Genomic DNA, 19,488 nt, shown 5'->3' on the forward strand with positions numbered 1-19,488 from the left:
CCTTGCTCTCCTGGCACGGGAGCTCCGTAATTCCGGAAGGAAGTTTCATTTCCCTCCCTCGTCCTGTCCCCAAGGCAGGCAGCCAAAGGGCAGGAAGCGGTTTCTGAGCATCTCAAGAGACGCTCGCTCGATTCCAGAGGACGTCAACCCTTCCGGCCTTTGGCATCCGCAGAAGGGAGGCGGCCAGGCCTCTTGGCACAGTCCACCAGGGCGCCTCCCCCCCAAAGCGGCTCCGGATTCCAAGGGGGGCCCAGACAGTCATCCCATCCCCTGGTAATAAAATGACCCTCCAAGGTTTGGAGTACCACTGCTGCAGGGGGAGAGGCAGAACAGTGGCTTTCCTTGGGCCTGGAAGGTTGGCCTTGAGTGGCATTTGGAGAAAGGGACAAAGGCGGCAGAAATTGCGCGCTTCTCATTTGCGAAGAGTGGATGATGAGGATCGAGGGCCTCGATTTGCCCCTCACGGTGCCCCCTTTGCCCAGGAGAGATCAGTTGGCAGGATGCGCCCTGCGGAGGGCCGGCCAAGGGGCAAAATCGGCGTCCCTCCCAGGGTGGCTCTCCCTTGGCCCCGCTTGCCTTCGGCGCCAGCCTCCGGACGGACGGGGACCCTTCCCCTGCCCACCTCGGTCTCCGCCGCCGGGGCTGCACGGGGCTCGCTCGCTGCGGGCAGAAGCGAAGCTGCGTTTCTCCGCCTGAGATCTGGGCAGAGATGCCGGCGGCGTTTCTCCGCAGCCAGCTGTAATCGGCCGCGCCATCTCCCCCCCCCCTTCCCGAGCCCCGCGTGCGCGCGCGCGCCCCGCCCCCCCGGCCCCGCCTCCCCCGCGGCTGGGAAGAAAGGCGCAAGACTTTCCCACGCTCCCGGGTTCACGGTAATGAGGCCGCGCCGGCCCCGCCCCCCCGACAGGCCCCGCCCCCGCCTGCAAGGAGGGCCGCCCGCCTCGGACCGCGTCCCTCATGCGGAGGGAGGGGGAGGGTCGCCCCGGCCCCGCGTCCGCCTCACGGGCCCCCCTCGGGCGCACTCCCAAGGCCGCAGCAAGCGGCAAGCCCCACTCTGCGCGCCCAGGTAGGTGTGAGGAGGGCGCCCCGCAGAGCTGTCTCCCTTTCCACCCGCTGAAAACGGAGAAGGAGCCGCGTTTCCCGCCGGGCCTGGGCAGGAGTCTGCCCCGCTCGCTCCCCAGCCTCGGGCCCAACTGAGCCCATGCAGACGGCTGGAGCTGTTGTGCGAAAGGCCTCCGTTTCCCACTCCAGCCTGGCCCAAGGACCCCCCTCCCCCCGATGGGCCTGAATGATTGGGGGGGCTTTGCTGCCCCGAAACTCAGGACTGGAGGGCGGGTGGGGGGGCCGATGCTACCCTCCTGCCAGGCCTGATTTATATTCATGCGAAGTACAAGGTGGCTCCAGCCCCTCCCCCCTCCTCAGCCTCCCCCCCCCAAAGCCCCGCCTGAGAAAGTCCCCCCAAAGCTTCCTTGGCTGCCTGGCGGTGGGTGGCTCCGTCGCCCCTCAGGCAGGAAAGCAGGGAGAAAAACGGCTCTGGCTGGGAGGCAGAGGTGGTCCTGCGGGGGAAGCTTTCAGGCTCTCTCTGAGAGTTCAGGCTTTTTTCCATCTTGTTCTAAGGGCTCCTTGGGACAGGAACCCCCCCCCCCCCCCCACTCCCCTCGCCTGGCCAGTGCCTGGGTGTTTTTTTCTCACTGTTCCCTGTTCCACTTTCAGTTTTCTTCCTCTTTTCCCCCTGAAATTGATTGAGTCAGCAGTTCCTTTGTGGGCTTGGCTGCGGCTTCTGTCTTTTGTTTGCCCAGCAATCTTTTCAATAGATCTGCTTCCTGATAAGCCCCCCCCCCCCCCCCCCGGCCTCCTGCCCCATGTAAACTGAGTCCTCCCTTTGGGGAGCAGGCCCTATGGCGGCACTCACAGAAAAGAGGCCTCTTTCTGAAGCAGGCAGGGACCAAGGGGACTCCTGCACCCCACCTCTCCCCCTCTAGCCTCTCCCAGGGGGACAGGAGCAGGAGGAAGAGGTAGAGGCCCAGGGCCTGGCTTTTTGCGCCCCATCACAAAGCCTTTACTTGCTATTTCTGCCAAAATTGCCAACAGCAGCCCTGGAAACCACAAGAAAAGTGCGCTCACATTTTGTGTTCTAAAGCAACCACTGGGGAAGGCAGAGGAACCTTCTGGAAGATCTTTCCAGTGGGTTTGCTGGCATCGCTAGCAGTTGTCCGGACCAAGGAGGGAGCTAAGGTGGTGCTGCCACCCCTGCCCAAACCCCCAAGTTTGTTGCCTAGAATTTAAGCCAGACCTTTGACGTTACTTGGGCCTGCTTGGTCTTCCAGGATGCCCTGGATCCTTCCGCTGGGACCTGAGGACAGCAACGGCAGGCAGGCAGCGAACCTGACAGTCCCTTGGTTGTTCCTTTGGGGCAGAGCGAACAGGTGAGTCCCCAGGCCTTCCAAACAAGCCAGTGTTTTAGTTGTTTCTTGAGCCGTGGAATTGTGCTGTAGTTTATTTTGTTGGAGTTGTGTGGGTGGATGCCCAAAGGGGAGCCCTCCAGAGAGAGCGGGGCAGGAGGGGCATTTGGGAGATCTGTGGGGTCTGAAACCTACGGAGGGTCCAGGGGGCGGCTGCTTCGGCCCCTCGCACTTCACAGGGTTTCTTTTCACCAAAGGCTCTGCGTTTTCAGAGTTAACAGAAATCCAGCCGGGCAAGCATTTCTGAGCAGAAAGTAAGAGGGATGGTAGCCACCCCTGTTGAATTTCTGCCTCACAAGCTTGCTTTAAAAGTGCAGCAGCTGTTTTGACCGGATGGGAAAGGGGTGCCGGCCAGGGGTGCCGTGTCAGCAAGCACCCGCTGGCTCCTTTTACTCAGGAGTTGGGCTGATGTGTGGGCCTGGGTCTTTTCCTGAGGAGGAGGGGGGAAGAATTGGGAAATAGGGGGTTGGGGAGGCTCAGAAGAAAGACATACCCTCCATCCTGCCCCTCCTCAGCTGCATCTGCCCCTTCCTTCCCTGCCCCTGGGAAGACCAAGTGGGGAGCAGCAACCGACCCCGGGAAGCCCCCCTACCCTACCCTACCACGACACACACACACATACACACACACCCCTCGGGCCGTGCGCAGGGAAGGCGGGGCTGTGCCGGCCCGCCCTCGCCAGGCGGCGGCCAATGGGCTCCCGAGAGGGTGGGGAGGGCCGGGCCTGGGCCATTGTTATGCAAATGTCACGGGGCCGCCTAAAAAGTGCCCCCCGCCGCCCTCCCGCTCAGTCCCCGGCCGACCCGCGGCGCCCGCCGCCCGTAGCAGCCCTCCAGCCACCCTCGAGCCAGGCGCCCATCCCGGGCGCGGTGCGGAGCCAGGAGCCCGGCGTTGCGCGGCGGCGAAGCGGGCCGGCCGGCCTCTCCGGGGCCCGCGCTCCTCGCCCATGCGGGGCCGGGCGCGGCGCCTGCCCCGTCGCCAGCCGGGCGCGCAGCCATGAGCCAGGCGGAGCTGTCGGCCCCCCGCGCGGCGCCCAGCCAGCGCGTCTTCCAGGAGGCGGTGCGCAAGGGCAACACGGCCGAGCTGCACTCGCTGCTGCAGAACATGAGCAGCTGCGAGTTCAACGTCAACTCCTTCGGCCCCGAGGGCCAGACGGCCCTGCACCAGTCGGTCATCGACGGCAACCTGGAGCTGGTCAAGCTGCTGGTCAAGTTCGGCGCCGACATCCGGCTGGCCAACCGCGACGGCTGGAGCGCCCTGCACATCGCCGCCTTCGGGGGCCACCAGGACATCGTCCTCTACCTGATCACCAAGGCCAAGTACTCGGCCGCCGGCGGGGGAGGCGGCGCGGGGGGAGGCGGCCGCGGCTGAGCGCGCCCCGAAAGCCCTCCGGCCCGGCCCGCGGGCGAGCGCGGCGGCGCCTCCGTCAACCCAGCGGAGCCCGGGAGAGATGCGCGCTGTTGGCCGGCCGGCGCCGGCACTCGGGCCGAGGAGACCTCCCCGCCCTTCGCCAGCCGCCGCGCTCCGACCCGCCGCCGCTCTGCCTCTCATCTACCTCGGTTCTTCCACAGTGTTGGCTCCCCGGCTCGCTCCTTCCTTTCTCCATTCCTTTGGGGCGACCAGCTGCTGCCTACCGCGCCCAGGACATGGTTCTCCGCCGCCAGCAGCTGCCACGACCGCTCCCCGCCCAGCCCAGCCGCGGGGCGCTTTCCCCGACCTCCGGCTCTTGCTCCGGAGCAAGACGCTCGTCGCATTTGTCTGGTGTCCAGACCGAACTCGCCCCTCCCCGGCGCAGCCCCCTCGGCCTCCCCGCTCGCCCTCGCCCTCCTGGCCGCCTTTGGATCCGCTCTGCAGGAGGGCGGGCGGGCGGGCGGGCGAGCTCCCCCTCTTTCAAAAAGGGTGAATTTCGCCCTGCTCTTCCGCGGAGAAAGGGGGCGCTTAGGAAGCGTCTCCGAAAGATCGAGGGCGCCCCCTGCTGCTGATGGAGGGAAAGCAAACTACTGAAACCCGAACCTTTCGAAGGAGGCGATTTCCACGCGGGGGTCGCTTCGGAAAAGAGCGGGCCCCGCCGTGCCCCGAAACGGACTGCCCCGTGTGCCTTCGATGCTGCTCTTGAGTCTCTGCCTGGTGTGGTGCGCCCAGGCAGCCCCCCATGAATGTCGAGGAAGCCACCCGCCTCTTCTGCCCCCCTTTTCGTGTGCACTAGAGAGAGAGAGAGAGAGAGAGAAATATCCCTTTCACTGCCATATCACCTGCGCCTCTTCTCCCCCCCCCTCAAATAGCCATTAAACCTTTTAAAATATAGTTTTTCACTCTGTTTGGGCTGCGCTTTAAGTATTTATCTTGTACGTGTGCAAGGATGTGTGTGAACATGAATAATTTGTGACTTGAGCGTTTCTGTTTGAAGGGATGTTTATTTTGGTAGTTCAGAAAATGCAGTTTTTTTGGAGCAGTTGCTATTCCGTATATTTCTTCCCTAATTCCTGCAATAATCCCCCCCCCCCATTGCACTGAGTTATTTTGCTATCTCCGGTTCCTCCATGCCCTCCCCCAAAAGGGAGCCTGTTTTTTGCAGCCCCCTCCTCCTCGCTTACTCTTCCTGGTTGATTTGCAAGGAATGCCCGTTGGGGTGGGAACTGCTGGGGGGGTTGCGGGGGGGGGCCCTCCTGACTGTGGCGTTTTGTCTGTGCTTGGGGAGAACCAGTTCCTTTTTTTTCCCAACTTTGAGGGGGGTGTTTTAGAGTTGCACATGATTTCTTTTTTGTCTTAAAACAAGATTTGCCACAATAAAATGTCATAACATTTATGGCATAGTTATTAAATGAGAAAAAAATAGTAGGTTGTGTTCAGAAATCCAAGATCAGATTTCAGTTTTAGGAAAAGATCTTGGTCGAAAGCCCGTTTTTCTAAAGAAGACTCATGTAAAGATGTTAACACATATTTATATTTTTATATATGAAAAGTATACCTTTGGAGACTGTGAAACCCTTCCCCCCCCCCAAGGGGTGTGGTGTGAAATAAAATATCCATGAGGCTTGTTCTGTTGCGTGGTTTCTACCATCCCCACTCTTGCCTAGAACTAGTGGGAAAATCCCCTCTCCCCAAGAGGTGGTTCCCCTCCCCCCCACTACGGGAACGGAGATGGGAAGATCTGCCTTTGGGGTCCTTCCTCTGAGCTAGCCAATGAGGTTCCTTCCCACAAGGATCTGCTAAGCATCCTTGCTCTAAAGCAGGGGTGTCCAAACTTGGGAACTTTAAGACTTGTGGGCTTCAACTCCCAGAATGGCTGGCTGAGGAATTCTGGGAGTTGAAGTCCACAAGTCTTTAAGTTCCCAAGTTTGCAAACTCCTCCTGTAAAGGTATTGAATGTAGCCAGGCGTTATGTGTCGTTCCCCCCCCCCCCCCCAACTGAGACATAAAAGGGAAGATGTTATTTGGCTACTTGTGCTGCTGGATCCTTTGTGCCAATATGGGAAACGTCTCTGCCTTTCTTTAAATTGGGGGGGGGGGGTGTTTGAGATGCACCAGTTTTGCGCTGAATCATCTTCAGGTCTAAATATTTTTCTTGGGAAAACACATTCACCTTTGTGGGGGGGGAAAAACCAGACATTGGAAGAGGTTGATCCGCAGATTACTTCAGTGAGCCGCTTTTTGCTACACCATGGTCTTGTTTCTACCCTCCCCGTTTTTTTTTTCCTAGGTGGCAAATACCTTTCTTAATTATGTTAATTAATGTGTGGAGAATTTTAGGCTTATGTTGAAGCTTTATGTGGGTCACTGTATGATGACTTTTTAACTGGATGAAAGGACTTGCAAGGCTGTGGGGGGGGGGCTGTGTTTCTGAGTATATCATAGCATTGTGTAGTCCCAGGGTGAGAAATTTATAAATAATTTTTCCACTGATCTTTTTATATAAAAACATGTTCCTATGTTTTTTGTCTGCTTTGTTTTTCTTTTCCGACCACAGGCTGAGATTTCAAGGAAGCTGCGGATGGGAAGGGAGCGAGAAGGGGGCAAGGCCCACGGACAAGGGTGTGTGTGTGTGAGAGAGAGAGAGAGAGGTGCCCTTGTCTTGGACTACAACTCCCATCATTCCTCGCCAAGAGGGAGAGTAGGACAGCCTGGAAGGCTGCCAGGGAACGGGATCAAACTGCAGCAGCTTTAGCAGGCCTGGGACTAATGGAAGGGAACTCTGAAGGAGAGCCTCCATTGCCAGTAGCAGTTCAGAGTAGGATAAAAGGATAGCATCCGGATGGCTTTGGGCTGTAGCTCCTCACCTCTTTTGACAGAAGAAATCCCCCCCCCCCTTGGTTTCTCTCCCTTGCTGAGTGTTAAGTGGGCACAAAGGCCCTGGAGGAGATTCCGGCAAGATCTGGAGGGCCACAGGGTCCCCACCCAGCAACTGTGGGAGGGCACCAGGTTGTGCAGGGCTCTTGAGGCTGGCATCCTTATATGGGGTGGCATTTCTGCCCTGAAATAGTGGCAGGAAGCTGACCTTCACTGAACCAGGGCAGTGAATGGGGTGGGCTGCCTCAGCCTGTGGCCAAAGATTGAGCCTCAGGCAGTTGTGCCACCTGGCAATGGGGCTTCTCGCTAAGCAACTGGTAGTTTCCTACAAGGCAGAGGTTTCTCCCCCCACCGGGGCTTTCCAGATGCCCTGGCCTTGTGGGGGGAGATGGAGCAGAGCCACTGTCCACCGTGGAGGTCTGATTGGGCCCCTTGCCTTGGCCTGCTGGGCAGCAGATGCCCCTTGGCACTACTCTGGCTCCTGACAGGGCTGGAGATGGGGATGGGATGCCTGCCTCCTCTTAATCCCACACCAGAACCAGGCAGAAATGGGGAAGGGTCCCTCGCCTGGTCTCTGAAGCAGCGCAGCCCCTTAAGTCCTCCGGGTTTAGCCTGTCCTGCATTAGCCGATCCTCCGAAGGCCTGGGCTACCTAGAGCAGGGCAGGGCAGGGCAGCCTGGGGGAGGGGTGGGGTGCTCGCCCCTCAGTACAGCAACCTTGAGCCCCTTCCCACGGCTGGCACCTGGGCAGGTTTCTCTGCTGGTGTGGGAAACCCTGCCAGCTGGGTTGAGAGCTTCTTTCACCAGCAGCTCCGGGCATTTTGGATTGCAACCCAGGCAAGGCGGTCTGAGCTCAGGAGAGAGAGAGAAGATGCCAGGGGGCACCGAAAGAAGGGAAGGCGGGTGCTCCTCTGCTTGGCTACCAGGGAGGCTCCTGGGCCCATCCAGCCCAAACTCCCAAGCATCAACCCCTTGGATTTTCTCTTAAAACCCTGGGCTTGGGCTGCTTCCCTTGTCTTTGGTTTTGCTGCTCTGGGCCCCTGCCAGCCTGTTGTTCCCATTTTATGTTATTTTTCTGAATCTCATTGTCCTGCGTTGCCTTGCGAGACCGAAACCTGTGAAAGAATTTTGAACTTCTCAAGTGTTTCCTGCAATTGTCTCCCGGGTTTTTGTTTGTGTGGCTCCAAAACAGACGGAGGAGGGCACCTCTCAGTCTTGGGCGGGAGGGGAGGCAAAGGGCTTCCTTTCCCCCTTGTGATTGACGCATGGAGAGAAAGAATCCCTCATCCATCAGGAGGGGGGGGGGGGTGTCCGCTGTGAATGTCTCCATATCCGAAGTGATTGCGGGGGGGTGGGTGTCAGGTTGCTGCGGAGTCTGGTGGGGAGGGGGGCTTTTCCGGATCTGCATCACCCACAGACCAGGAATGGAGCCGAACCCAGTTGGGAAAAAAATACTGCTTTTACATTAAAAGGTTTTTGGAGGAGGGGCTCACTGAATGGGCGCCCCAAATCTGCCCAGGTTCTCCAGAGGGGCCCTTTGCATTGGATGTGAACTGGCTCCCCCAAGCACCCCCCATGCCCTTCTGCCACCAGAAGCCCCTCCCAGGCCCCTCCTCCTCTTGGCCCCCGGCCAGAGGGGCGAGTGGAGGGGCCCGCCTTCCCATCTCTTCCGACATGCAGGGTGGACCTTCTTGGTGGCAGGGCCTTTTGTGAGCCTGGGGCCTTTCCCACACCCTCCGTCTTGGTGGGGCTGCCCAGGGGAAGGCAGCCCCCTCCCTCCCTCCCCTGTGTGCAGAATGGGGGTCTCATTCAGCCCCTCTTCCTGGGTCACCTCTCCCCCTCCCCCGCCACGCAGCTCTTTTCTTCCCCAAGACGGGCTGGTTCCCTGCACCCCTCGGGCCCCCCTCTGGCTCCTTTCAAAGCCCCATTGAGGCCCTCTCTGCCCCCCTCGCCCCCCACCCCCACTGTTCCCCTTCAGCCTTTTTCCAGCTATTCATTCCCAGGGCAGCCCCTCCCTCCTCCCCCTGCTCCCCTCTCTCAAGCAGCTGGTATGCTAATGAGGGCCCCCAGAAAGGGGCGGAGGGGGGGCTCCAGAAGCCATGCCAGGAGCAGCCACCGAACAAAGGAGGCTCCCAACAGCCCCCGCCTGCCAGCTTTTCACATTCAAATCCATTAAACAGGGAGCTCCAGTCCCCCATTCAGAGCCCTGCATTAAATCCAGCAGGCAGGCAGGCAGGGAGGGAGGCTGTTTTGCCTAGGCTGGTGGGTGGGTGGGTGGGTGGGTAGAAGGGCCGGCCCAGAGGGGCTGGGCAGGGGGCTGCAGAAGGCCTCGGGCAAAGGGTCCGCCTGGCCCACTCCCAGGTATTGGTGGTCCTGGATGAGAACCGGGAGGGGCAGTCTTCCATTTTGCCACACAGCCTTTAAGTGGCCACAGGTTCTGCGTTGTTGCCAGTCTTCCAGGCTGGCACTTCAGAGCTCGGTTGGCAGATGAGCGTCTACCGCCCCTCTGTGAGAAGCCGGGCAGTGGGCAGCCTCAGCCCTGCTATCACCTCCCTCCCCATCCACTCAGAGATACGTTGCAGCCTCATTAAATGGGGGGGGGGCTAAATGGCTCTCACGGGCAGGGTCTTCCCAGTGGCCGGTGCTCCCGTCCCTGCTTCCTTGCCCAGGGTCAGGGGTCTTCCTCAGAGCAGCCCTGCTTGGCAATGCGAGTGGGGAGGGGAGGAGGCTGACCCCCCTCCCCCAGAGCCTCTTCCCTCCAAGGCCTGGCTTTGGTGGGGGAGGGGTCCTTCCTTCCTGGTCTCTCCATTCAGATCCCCCCTCGCCACCTTCCAGGAAGGAAAGCCAGGCGAGGAGGGGTCCCTCCCTGGCGGAGGAGGTGCCAGCCGCGGGTCTCCGCTCTCAATGCGCCATTCACCCTGCTCAGCCACACAGAAAATCTCGGTCATCAGATCCTGGCCCTGCCTGGAGACAACCGAGGCTTTCTTCTGGTTAAGGGCTGCAGAGCACGGAGCGGTCCCTTTTGGGGAGGGGGCTGAGAAGCAGCGGCAGCTTTGGTGGGAAAGGGCTGGGCCAGGCTGGTGTGGCGGGGAGCAGTTGCCCATTCAGCCCAGGGCCCTGTGTGTGTGTGTGTGTGTGTGTGTGTGTGTGTGTGGTGTTTGCGCATGCGATCAGGCCATGGCAGGGATCCCCCCCCTTCCCTTCCCTTCCCCCAAGGCTGCATTGGGGAGACCTAGTGCTCTTCTCGCTCCGTACACGGAACCAAATGGACCAGGCAGGAGAAGCTGGCTGCTTGCGGGTGTGGGGAGTGTGAGTGTGTGTGTGTGTCCCCTGGAGCAGCAGCCGGACAGGCCAAAGCCTCCGTGGTGGTCGGGGGGCCACGAAGGGCTGCCCCGGGGTAGCCAAGGCAGCTGAAGAAGTGATGGGGAGAGGCGAAGTCCCGGGAAGGGGGGGGGGCTGTGAGGAGGACCGTGCTGGCCCCCTGGCGCCCCTGCTGGTCCCAAGGGGAAACAGCCACCAGGGAGAGGATGGCAGAAGCCCCCACCCTCTCCTGGACCCTCAGGGCTTGAGATGGGGGAGCAAACCCCTCGGCCTGAGCCTGCCCTTGGGGCGGGCAAACGGAGCGGCAGAAAAGATGGCCGGAGGGCATGAGGGCAACGTGTGGCAGGAGATGCCCGCGAGAGGGAGGGTCCTGCAGTGAGGAGACGGGCTCACTTGGGTCCAGCAGCTGCGTTTATTGATGCCAGCAGGATTTTGAACAGAGGGCTGGTCCTCTTGGGTGCCCCTTTCGCTTCCTGGCCTCTCACTGGTGCAAGAACTCCTCCCCGTCTGCAAGAGGAGAGAGGGGCATTGGGTCCCTTTCCCCGCCAAGCGCTCAGGAGGGCCAGGTGGCCTGGCAGGGGGGGAGGATCAGGCTGGAGAAGGCCCCTCCCTCAGGATACAGGGGGCACCCCCACCCCCCATGCAGAGAGTAACCCCCTCCCATGCCTCCCCCTCCCCTCTAGGATGGCATCCCCCATGGGAGACAGCCGCCAGGGGCCTCTTTGCCCACCTACCGCTGGGGAGGAGGCCGCAGTACTCCTGGCACTCCTTCTGCAGGTAGAACTTGTTGGCATTCTTTCCGCAGCCCTGGAAGGTCAGGCACTTGCCCTGCTTGGCATCGAAGGCCCAGAAGGTGTCTTTGCAGGGCTCCCCCGGGACGATGGGCAGGCGGCAGGCGGCTGCGGGCAGAGAGAGGGAGGGAGGGAGAAGTTGCCACTGGGGGCCCAGGTGGGATGGGACGGGGGGGGCTGGAACCGCCAGCCCTGCTGCACTCACCCTCCGTCCGGCAGGTCTGCAGGCAGCCGCGCTCGGAGTGGAAGTTGTTCTGGTTTCCCCGGCAGCCGCCATAGAAGAATCTCTCGCAGTTCTGGGAGGTGGTGTTGTAGAAATAGCGCAGCTCCATCCCCAGGCAGGGGCCGGCATCCATGGACTGCAGGCAGAAATCTGGGGGGGGGGGGGGGGAGAAGCTGATGCCAGCCCAGGTGGACTGGAGGCTGTGCCCAGGAGAGCCGATCCAGGCAGGGGAGGAGCAACCCCCAGCAGGCATAATCAGAGTCGTGCCCAGACTGCCACCCACCGCCCTGGTCACTGACCGCCCAGCCGATGAGGATCCTCCAGGGGCAGCTGTGGGGAGCGCCAGCTTAGGGAAGGGGGCTTGAGGCCTCCGGGGGTCCCTGGGGAGCTCACCTTCCCTGTTGCCCCCCACAAACGATGGGGAGCCATCGGCAGAGCCTGCGTCCTCATCCCAGGTACTCCTCCGGTCCCTCTGGGGGAGAAAATGGGTCAGCCGTGAGCTCAGCTGGGGAGAGGGGCATTAAGGGCTGAGCCCAGGTAGCCCCCCCCCCCGGAGGGAGTAGTACCTGCAGGTTGACTTCTGGCTGGGGGGGGACACACTCCCCTGAGGAGAGAGACACCGGTCAGAGGTGGGGGGGCAGGGAGGGCGGCATTGTCTCCACTGCAGGTGACTCTTTGAGGGCAGGAGGGGCAGCCGAGCCAGGCAGCCTCAAAAGACTGTGGCATGAGCTGCCCCCCTCCCCCCCTGCAGCCCCTGGTCTGAGAAGACCCCTCCCCTCCCCCCCTCCAGCTTCTGCTTTGCCTGTTTCCGTCAGTCTGAAGAAGGAGTCCTCCGGGACGCCCAGGGCCACCGAGAACTGTCTGAACTCCTCTATCAGGTCCTCGGGCAGGTGGGGGCTCCTCCCTGCAACGGACAAGAGGGGGGCGACTTGGGCATCCCGGCCATATGGAGTCCATCCCATGCGGCAGGATGGTGAGCGGAGCCTCCATGTTCAGCAGCAGGCTACCTCTTCGTACTTGGCTGCGTTTCAGGGCGTTGTGGGGCTCTGGGAGGCCGCCTGGATGTCCTCCAAGAGGGGAGGTCCGTTTCCTCCCCCAAAGCAGCTTAGAGCCGCCCAGCCACTTGGGGGGGGGGGGGGGGCTGATTCAGCCACTGGCCAGGAGGCCTGGAAAGGTGTCCCTGAGCTTAGAGCGGCCTCTCTCCGCCTGGCTCTGCTCCCAGCAGCCCTGGAGGGCAAACTCTCCTCCCCACCCCACCCCCACCCCACCCCCACCCCCCTGTGGAAAATCAGGGTAAACAGGAAGGCTGTGGGGGAGGCTTCCTTTGCCCTTGGCCCCCCGTCCACCTTGGCACCCCCAGGCTGCCACTCCCGGGTGAACTCCTCTGCTTTGGGCCCCCTGGTGCCATGTCTCCAGCTGGGGGGGGGGGGCAGAGAGAAGGGTCTTTCTGGAGGCAGGGGGACCCCAGTCAGATCTGCCTCGGGGGGGGGGGGGGCTGCCTTGGAGGCTGTGGGGGCCCTCGGAAACCTCTCTCTGGCCCGGGAACACCCCCACGTTCAGTTTTGCACCGGACAGGCTCCCATCCCTGCAGCAGCCCCTACCGAAAAGTTGGGTGGTGACGGAGTAGCCGTAGCTGCTGTTCTTCTTCCAGGCGAGGAAGGCGTACTCGTCGTAGTTGGTGCGAGCCACGTAGCCCTCAACGTGGGTCTCCCACCCTGGGGGGAGATGGGGAAGGGAAGGCAGAATGATTCCCCCCTCTGAATGCTTCCCCTTCCTAGGAAGCCCACTCCCAAACCTTCCTAGGGCCTGAAATGCTCCCCCCGAGGCCCACCTGCTGGGCACCGAAGCCCCCCAACCTACTAGAATTGTAGTATTGGTATTTCCCGGGGATTGCGCTCTTCTGGTAGACTCCCACCGCTTGGCTGCAGGTGCCTTGCCTGCAAGGGGGTGCAGGGGGGGGGGGAGAGAGTGGCTGAGAACCTATGAGGCGGCATTGATGGGTAATTACTGGCAGGTCTTCCTGGCCAGGAGGGCTGAACCTACCGGAGCCTGGTGGAAGTGACCGATACCTCCTTGCTGGAGTCCCCCGCAGCCACCTCCAGTGTCCCCATCAGGTAGCGCTCCTTATATTTCTTCATCCACTTGCAGGTCGTGCCGAGCGCGATGGCATACCACTTCCCATAGATCTGGTGAGGACAGCCCGAACGCGGCCATCTTAAGACCACATCCAGCACCCACGGCAGACTTTGGCAGAGTTTCACCCTCCCTTCCTACAAGGCTGGCATTTCTCCTTTGGTGCCAGTCCTCCGATGGAGTCCTTGTGATATTTCTAGCTAGGATCCCAACCTTTGCTGCGACTCTCTTGGCTGACCGTCAGAGTCAAAGAGAGGGCGAAGGAGACTGCAGGGTGGACTTCAAGAGGCCCGCTCCTCCTTCTATCGTCTCAACACAAAGGGGGTCTTACCCTCGCTTCCTCAAAATCCTCCTGGACCTGGATGGGGTCGGCTGGAGCGACTGGACTGGCGCTGGCCGAGAGGAAGACGGCGGTGCAGACGAGAAGAAGTACCTGGGGCTCCATGGCTGCACTTCTGCTCTGCTCAGCTCCGACGGTCAGCTCTGGCCTCTGCAACGGGGCAGCTTTGTTTTTCTAGCATGGGGAAATGTGAACTTTGGCCTCCGGGCCGCACCAAAGGTGAACGTCCTTGCGATGAATGCATCCGCCTGGGAGCCTGAAGACGGGGTCTCCGGCCAGACCCCTCCCCATTGAACCTTAGAAGAGGGGGGAGAGAGAAATGGATTCGGATAAGGCGATGGGGGCTTCCTTCCCAGTCTTCCCAGTCCCTTCAGCTGAGACAAAGGGGTCTCGCCATGCCCTGGCTTGACTGCAGGATGGGAGCCTCCTGTTAGGCCGAGGGTCCTAGGAGGGGAGGTGGGCAGCTCTGCCTCCTTGTCCTTTGCAGGAGGCCATTGCTGGAGACTCTTGCTTTGGTCTGGCTTGACCGGAGGCATCCTGACACCCCGGGGTCTTTCCGCCAGCCTGAAGACCCTCAAGCCCTCCCCGGCTGTCCGTGCTCCTTCTCCCAAGAATCATTAACCAAAGTAAACAGTGGGAGACAACAGCAAACACCCGAGGTTGTAACCCCTCCAAGGTTTTCAGTTTGGACATTGGATTCCAAACATACGGTGTTATCAGAGTTATCAGCAGCCAGAAGGGCCCAAAGTCTGAAGTGTTTTTCCCCTCTGATTTTGCTGTAAACAGACCTCCAGCATTCCTCCATGGGCCAGCTGAAAGGATGGGCAGCTCAGCCGGCCACAGGGGAAAGAGGCCGGTTGGCCCAGGTGGGATACAGGCAGAGCCAGGGGGGGTCTCTTCCGGGGCCTAAGAGGGGCTTTAGCAGCCTCCCAGCTCAGCCTCAGGCGCTCTGGGGGGGGGGGGGGAGCCAGCTTGGACCAGGGGCTGGCACAGCTCCAGAGCCTCGGCTAAGCAAAGCCCAGGAGGAATGGGGAGCCTTTCCCGGCAGGGGATCGGGGGGGGGGGGGCTCGGCCACATGTTAAGCCGGCCATTTTCCTGGGGAGCTGGGAGTGACCCCCTCAGGGGCGAAGGGTGGGGGGCTGCCTGGAACGGGCCCCCCTGCAGGAGAATTGGTGGCTCTTCAGGGCAGAATTCCAGCCGAGACTCCCCGGGGGATTCCAGGGGGAATCTTCAGATTGTGATGCCTTCGTGTGACACATTCAGGCATCACAATTTCCCTTCAGGTGTCACAGAGGCCCAGCAGAGGTTGCACAAATCCAGGCTGGAAGAAGAGAGCTTGGCTGGCATTTGCCGGGGGCAGAGGAGGGTTTTTGGGAGCAAAGGGAGGCGCGATCCAAAGGACTCGGGATGAGGTTCAGGCGGAAAAAAGATCTGAAGGAGCAAATCCATGAACTGCAGTCCATCATTCACATCCAAGGTAGCCCTCCGAGTGCGTCCACTTGGCTGGACCCTGGCGTCTCCCTCACTGGGGATGGGTGCGTGTGTCTGTGTGTGTGTGTGTCCCGGCTGGCCTTTTGCAAGTGGATCTTGCTGGGCTGCTGTTTATGGGAGGGCCACCCAGAAGGGACTAGTGCAGCTGCCCTCTTCCCTCGGGGGCCCCTGTGAGTCCCCTCCACCCGCATTTCTTTCCAGAACAAGGGAGGAAGCTCCGCACACAAGGAAGCGAGGACGCCGTGCGCAAGAACAGGGACCTCATCGCCTTTCTGCGCACCACCCTGCGGGCAGAGATGCAGGAGCTGGATCTGGGGCTGAAGGTGAGCGCTCCGGGTCTCCCTGGCACGGCAGAGAGGAGGAGAGGCAAGGGGGCACCGTTTAATCCCAAGCCCTCTCGGCCGGCCTGCAGCGCTCGCCTCTCTTTCTCTGCCCCTCGTAGTACGACCACGTCACGATCAGCAGGGCCTGCCTAGACAGGAAGCGGGTGAAAATCACTCTGGCAGAACGTACAGTGGAGGTAACTGGCGGGCGGGACCTTCCCCCATTGCCTTCCCTCCGGGTCTCCTGAACGGGCCCTTCCCCCCCTTCCTAGCAAGCGCGAGAGTTCCTGAGCCAGTGGGTCTTCGACCGGATGAATACCCACAACCTCCTCTTGTACGAAGTCCGGCGCCGGGGGAAGCGCCTGGAGGAGCTCCAGGTGACGCTGCAGGATCTCATCGGCCTGGAAATGGCCAGCCCTGAGGTCCAGCTGCAGCTCCAGGTAAGATCCCTCCCTGCCCTGGGACGGAGGCCCCTAGGATGCTCAGGGAGGGCGGGGCGAGTTTCCCTCTGCCTTCTTTCTGCCTGCAGACCATCCGCCAGCTGGAGAACAACATTGAGAAGGTGCAGGTCAACATTGTGACTGCAGAGAAGGTCCACATCCTGTACGTGAAGATGGTGGATGTGCTGAAAACTGTGAGTCCGACGCTTTGGCCATCCTCTGCAGGGAGCCCTCTTGGGGCTGTTGGGTCTGATCCAAACTGTGGCAGTCCCTCTGTCCTCAGGTCTGGCGGGGAGGTTGGGGTGTCCATCCTGGGCGCTCCGCAGGACTGACCCCGTTGCCAGAAGCTTTCCACTCTGTGGGTTCTCCAAAGGGAAAGAGATGAATGCGAGGAGGGGGAGAGGGCTGCTCCTTCTTTTCTCCTCTATGGCTGTGCTGGGGACAAGGGTGTCTCCCCCACCCACCCCGGCCCCCCGGCTGCTTCCAGAATCTTCTCCTTCCTGCAGGAACTTTCTCAGCTTCCTTTCATCCTGGATGACTTGGAGCGCCGGGTGGGCACCTACCAGTTGGAGCTGCAGGGGGTGGACCTGATGGCTGTGGATATGGTGGAAGCCATGGAGGCAGCCAAGGTCAGAGCCAGAGGGGCGGCTCCCGGCCCCCTCAGCCTCTGCCCAGCGCTCCCCCTCACCCTCCGTTTTCCCCCCGTGGCTGCAGATGGACATGGCCAATGCAGAAAACGAGTTGATAGCGGAGAAGAAGTTCAGGGAGAACTCGCTCAGCATCCAGAAAAAACAGATCGAGCGCATCCGTACGAAGGACACCTTTGACAGGCACCGAAGGATGGTGAGCCCTTCGGAGGCGTCTGCTGGGCTCCTTTGACCACCCGCTGTGGGGTCTGGCTCCGAGTGGGCCCTCCTCCGCATCTAGGGTGCCTCTGAGGGGATACAGCTCAGGACTGAGGCCTTGCCCCCCTCCCCGGGGCTTCTGGGGCTCCTCCCCTAATCTGTTGGGTGGCTTTTATGACCAGCAAGGCCGGCGAGACCTGGACTTCTCTGCCCTGGTGTTGCGGGAAGGAACAAAGGGTAAGTATGCTGGGGGGTGAGGGGGGGCTCCAGCCATCCTCGCCAGATATTGAGAGGGCACAGCTGGTGGGCGTTGGGCTGGAAACCACCTGGAGGTCTCCTGTCCTTCCAGGGCCAAAGATGGAGGCTTCCAAGGCCCAGGTCGAGTACCAGGGTCTGGTGGTCAGCGAGGTGGAGAAAATCAAAAGCGCAGTGCAGTGTTCGCATCTCTGGGTACGTCCAGCAGCCCAACCCGGCCGGCTGTTTTCTTGCCTCGGAGGCAATTCCTCCAAAGCTCACCCGGGAGCACTGCCAGGAGAGCTTCAGCAGCCCCTTATCGGGGGGGGGGGCTTTTCTTCTCCAAAAATACCCCCAGGAGCTGCATTTTAGGCATTATTTCAGACGTGAGGCTGAAGCTGCTTGAATGGGTGAAAATGACCTTGGTCACCCAGTGGATTTCTCTCCGGCTGGGCTTCTCTCCTCAAGCCCCTGGCCCCAGCTGAAGCCCCGTGTCTGGGAAGGATGCTCTGAGGCATCAGGGAGAGGGGAGCGATTTGGGGAGGGGAAGCCTGGGGAAGGAGGGTCCCAGCGATGGCCCCACGGACACAAGCATCTCTTCCCCCTCTCCCTCCTTTCCCGCCAGGATATCGCTGGGCGCTTCATGGCCCAGAAGAAATCCGAGGAGAACCTCCAGCAGCAGATTGCCAAATCGGAGAAGAAGCGGCGAAGCCTGAAGTCCCAGCTGAAGGCTCTGGAGCTGCAGCGAGCCGAGCTGAAATTCCACCAGTCCCCGAGCTTCCTCAGGTCAGCAGAGCTGGAAGTGCCAGGGCTAAAAATGGCCCCGGACCCTCTCTGGCTGCCTCGACGCACGAGACCCCAAGTAAAGTGGCTTCTCCTCCCAGCAAAAAGACGCTAGAAGAGGACCTGTGGAAGAACCTGGAGGAGGAGGAAGAACGGCTTTCACGGGTCCATGCCCAGGCCTCCAAGAACCAGGAGCTTCTCCTCCATTTTGAGAACGGGGTGGACAACCTGATCCTGAGGCTATGCGACATCAGTGTGCCTGGCCAGGTCTGTCCCCTTCTCAAGCAGTTCCTCTGGCCGGCAGCCCCTCAACCTCATCCAGGGCAGACACCCGAGAAGCCCCCTGCCCGTCATCTTCCTCTCTTTTCCTCTGGCCGTTACGCTGCCAGGGAAGCCCCCTCCCTCCCTGCGGAGGAAACGGGAGGAGAGGAGCAGGGGGGCGAGCCCAGGTGCAGAGGGCCTGCCCTGGACCTTTGTCCCCTGCTTTGCAGGAGGGCTTCCCCAAGATGGGGGATGTCTTCGAGAAGCTGCAGTTTTGTGAAACGAAACTTCTGCATTTGAGCCAAAAGATGCTCCGTTTGCCCTCCGACAAATTCAGCCCAGACGAGAGAGACGAGGTGAGCCAGCAGCTTCCTTTCTGCTAGACCAGGAGCCGGGGGGGGGGGAGGTGAGGATGTGCCCTGGGGACTAACAGGATCCTGATTGTGCCCCCTATGAAATTCCCAAGGGGCTCTGGGCACTTCCTCCCCTCCCCTGGCTCAGCCCAGTCCTGCTTGTGTACCAGGCAGCCCCCCCCCCCCCATCCAGTTGCAGGGTAGAAAGCCTGGTGAGGGAAGTTCCGGGCCGAAGCGGGCGTGGGCACCTTGGTGGGCATCAGGCTCTCTCCCTCCATCTCTTGCCTGCTCCCTTCTAATTCCAATGTCTCATTTGGGCAGACGTTTGTCCACCTCCGGAACTTCCTGGAGGAGACTACCATGGATGAGCACCAGAACCGGAGAATCCCTTTTTATGAGGACGAAGAGGACGTCCGAGGTCTGTCCCCTGCCTCGGGGAGGGCGGGAGGGTCAGCGAGGCTTGTGCCCCCAGCAGCTCCTGGCAGTTGGCATTTGTGCAGCCCTGGGCTGAGCTTCACTGGGTGTGTGTGTGTGTGTGGGAAACGGAGGCTTTCTTTACTTGACCCACTGCCACAATTTCCTCCCTATGTCTCTCTCTGCCCCGCACAGAAGCCTTTAACTTTGCCGACATCGACCACAGCTACTTGCCCAGCCGGGAGGAGATCAAGAAGGAGAGCTTGAAGCTCATGGAGGAAAAGACCAAGGCGATGAAGAAAAAGCAGAGGGGGGCCAAAAAATGAGGCTTCCAAGGACTTGGCGACCCCCATTTCTTGCATGTAGGGATTTGACTCTACCCTGTTTTTTTAAATATATATATATATTATTTATTCAAAATGGTATTGAACGTGCTTCAAACGTCACCCACCCACCACCACGGAAGGGGCAAAGAAGCGGGGTCGACAGCGGGGCTTTCTGGGGCTGCTTTTTGCCTGCAAAGACCCAGGTGGCCGCTTGGGGGCGCAAGCATCCCAGCAGTTCGAGGTAGCCTTTAGCGAAGGTCTCAACAAAGAGCTCACGACCGCCCTTCGAGGAGCCCGTATTGTCCCTCACGGGGCACCGTCCTAAGGCTTCATGTTTTGCCTAGTTGCTAGGACACGCGGCAGATGGTAGCGCGGAGCCCCCCCCTATGCGTTTCCGGCCCATTCTGTCCCAAACTGGTCGCCATAGCCCGCTTTAGATGCTGCCTCTCCCCCTCCCACATCCA

General features: G+C 60.7%; 3 protein-coding genes across 6 annotated transcripts; 2 read left to right on the forward strand and 1 right to left on the reverse strand.

Annotated features, from left to right (window-relative positions):
- The first annotated feature begins 1,025 nt into the window (after positions 1 to 1,025).
- Positions 1,026 to 19,118, forward strand: CCDC183 (coiled-coil domain containing 183). Of its 4 annotated transcripts, none has more exons than XM_081967742.1 (15): positions 2,325 to 2,423; positions 14,838 to 15,031; positions 15,247 to 15,368; positions 15,488 to 15,565; positions 15,641 to 15,808; positions 15,898 to 16,002; positions 16,315 to 16,437; positions 16,523 to 16,651; positions 16,836 to 16,890; positions 17,003 to 17,103; positions 17,513 to 17,673; positions 17,772 to 17,937; positions 18,162 to 18,287; positions 18,606 to 18,702; positions 18,894 to 19,118. In XM_081967742.1, the coding sequence occupies exons 1-15, from the start codon at positions 2,326 to 2,328 to the stop codon at positions 19,022 to 19,024; spliced, it is 1,854 nt and encodes a 617-aa protein (XP_081823868.1). In that variant the 5' UTR covers position 2,325; the 3' UTR covers positions 19,025 to 19,118. The 4 variants fall into 4 exon arrangements, 3 of the variants coding, with proteins under 3 accessions (XP_081823868.1, XP_081823869.1, XP_081823870.1); XM_081967744.1 differs by lacking the exon at positions 2,325 to 2,423 and adding an exon at positions 13,848 to 14,419; XR_014176556.1 differs by lacking the exon at positions 18,894 to 19,118 and adding an exon at positions 1,026 to 1,063 and having other exon boundaries at positions 17,772 to 18,287.
- NRARP (NOTCH regulated ankyrin repeat protein) lies at positions 3,213 to 5,496 on the forward strand. Its single transcript, XM_081967746.1, has one exon. The coding sequence runs from the start codon at positions 3,456 to 3,458 to the stop codon at positions 3,828 to 3,830; it is 375 nt and encodes a 124-aa protein (XP_081823872.1). The 5' UTR covers positions 3,213 to 3,455; the 3' UTR covers positions 3,831 to 5,496.
- On the reverse strand, positions 10,465 to 13,711 carry AMBP (alpha-1-microglobulin/bikunin precursor). The gene is made up of 10 exons (XM_081967745.1): positions 13,545 to 13,711; positions 13,124 to 13,266; positions 12,941 to 13,017; positions 12,682 to 12,795; positions 11,883 to 11,984; positions 11,647 to 11,684; positions 11,474 to 11,552; positions 11,063 to 11,230; positions 10,801 to 10,965; positions 10,465 to 10,573 (listed from the first exon to the last, which is right to left on the reverse strand). Exons 1-10 carry the CDS (start codon positions 13,656 to 13,658, stop codon positions 10,548 to 10,550), a joined length of 1,026 nt encoding a protein of 341 aa, XP_081823871.1. The 5' UTR covers positions 13,659 to 13,711; the 3' UTR covers positions 10,465 to 10,547.
- Positions 19,119 to 19,488: the final 370 nt, after the last annotated feature.

The sequence above is a fragment of the Natrix helvetica genome (genome assembly GCF_964273705.1).
Source record: "Natrix helvetica genome assembly, chromosome: 15".
Taxonomy (NCBI): domain Eukaryota; kingdom Metazoa; phylum Chordata; class Lepidosauria; order Squamata; family Natricidae; genus Natrix; species Natrix helvetica.

Excerpts from the sequence above, each read along its gene's own strand:
- AMBP (XM_081967745.1), bottom strand. The coding sequence starts at position 13,658 with ATGGAGCCCCAGGTACTTCTTCTCGTCTGCACCGCCGTCTTCCTCTCG. Across the intron at positions 11,985-12,681 it reads CGTCACCACCCAACTTTTCG|GGAGGAGCCCCCACCTGCCC; the intron begins GTAGGGGCTGCT and ends TGTCCGTTGCAG. Across the intron at positions 11,553-11,646 it reads AGCCAGAAGTCAACCTGCAG|AGGGACCGGAGGAGTACCTG; the intron begins GTACTACTCCCT and ends TTTCTCCCCCAG.
- NRARP (XM_081967746.1), top strand. The coding sequence starts at position 3,456 with ATGAGCCAGGCGGAGCTGTCGGCCCCCCGCGCGGCGCCCAGCCAGCGC.
- CCDC183 (XM_081967742.1), top strand. The coding sequence starts at position 2,326 with ATGCCCTGGATCCTTCCGCTGGGACCTGAGGACAGCAACGGCAGGCAG. Across the intron at positions 15,369-15,487 it reads AGCTGGATCTGGGGCTGAAG|TACGACCACGTCACGATCAG; the intron begins GTGAGCGCTCCG and ends TGCCCCTCGTAG. Across the intron at positions 16,003-16,314 it reads TGGTGGATGTGCTGAAAACT|GAACTTTCTCAGCTTCCTTT; the intron begins GTGAGTCCGACG and ends TCCTTCCTGCAG.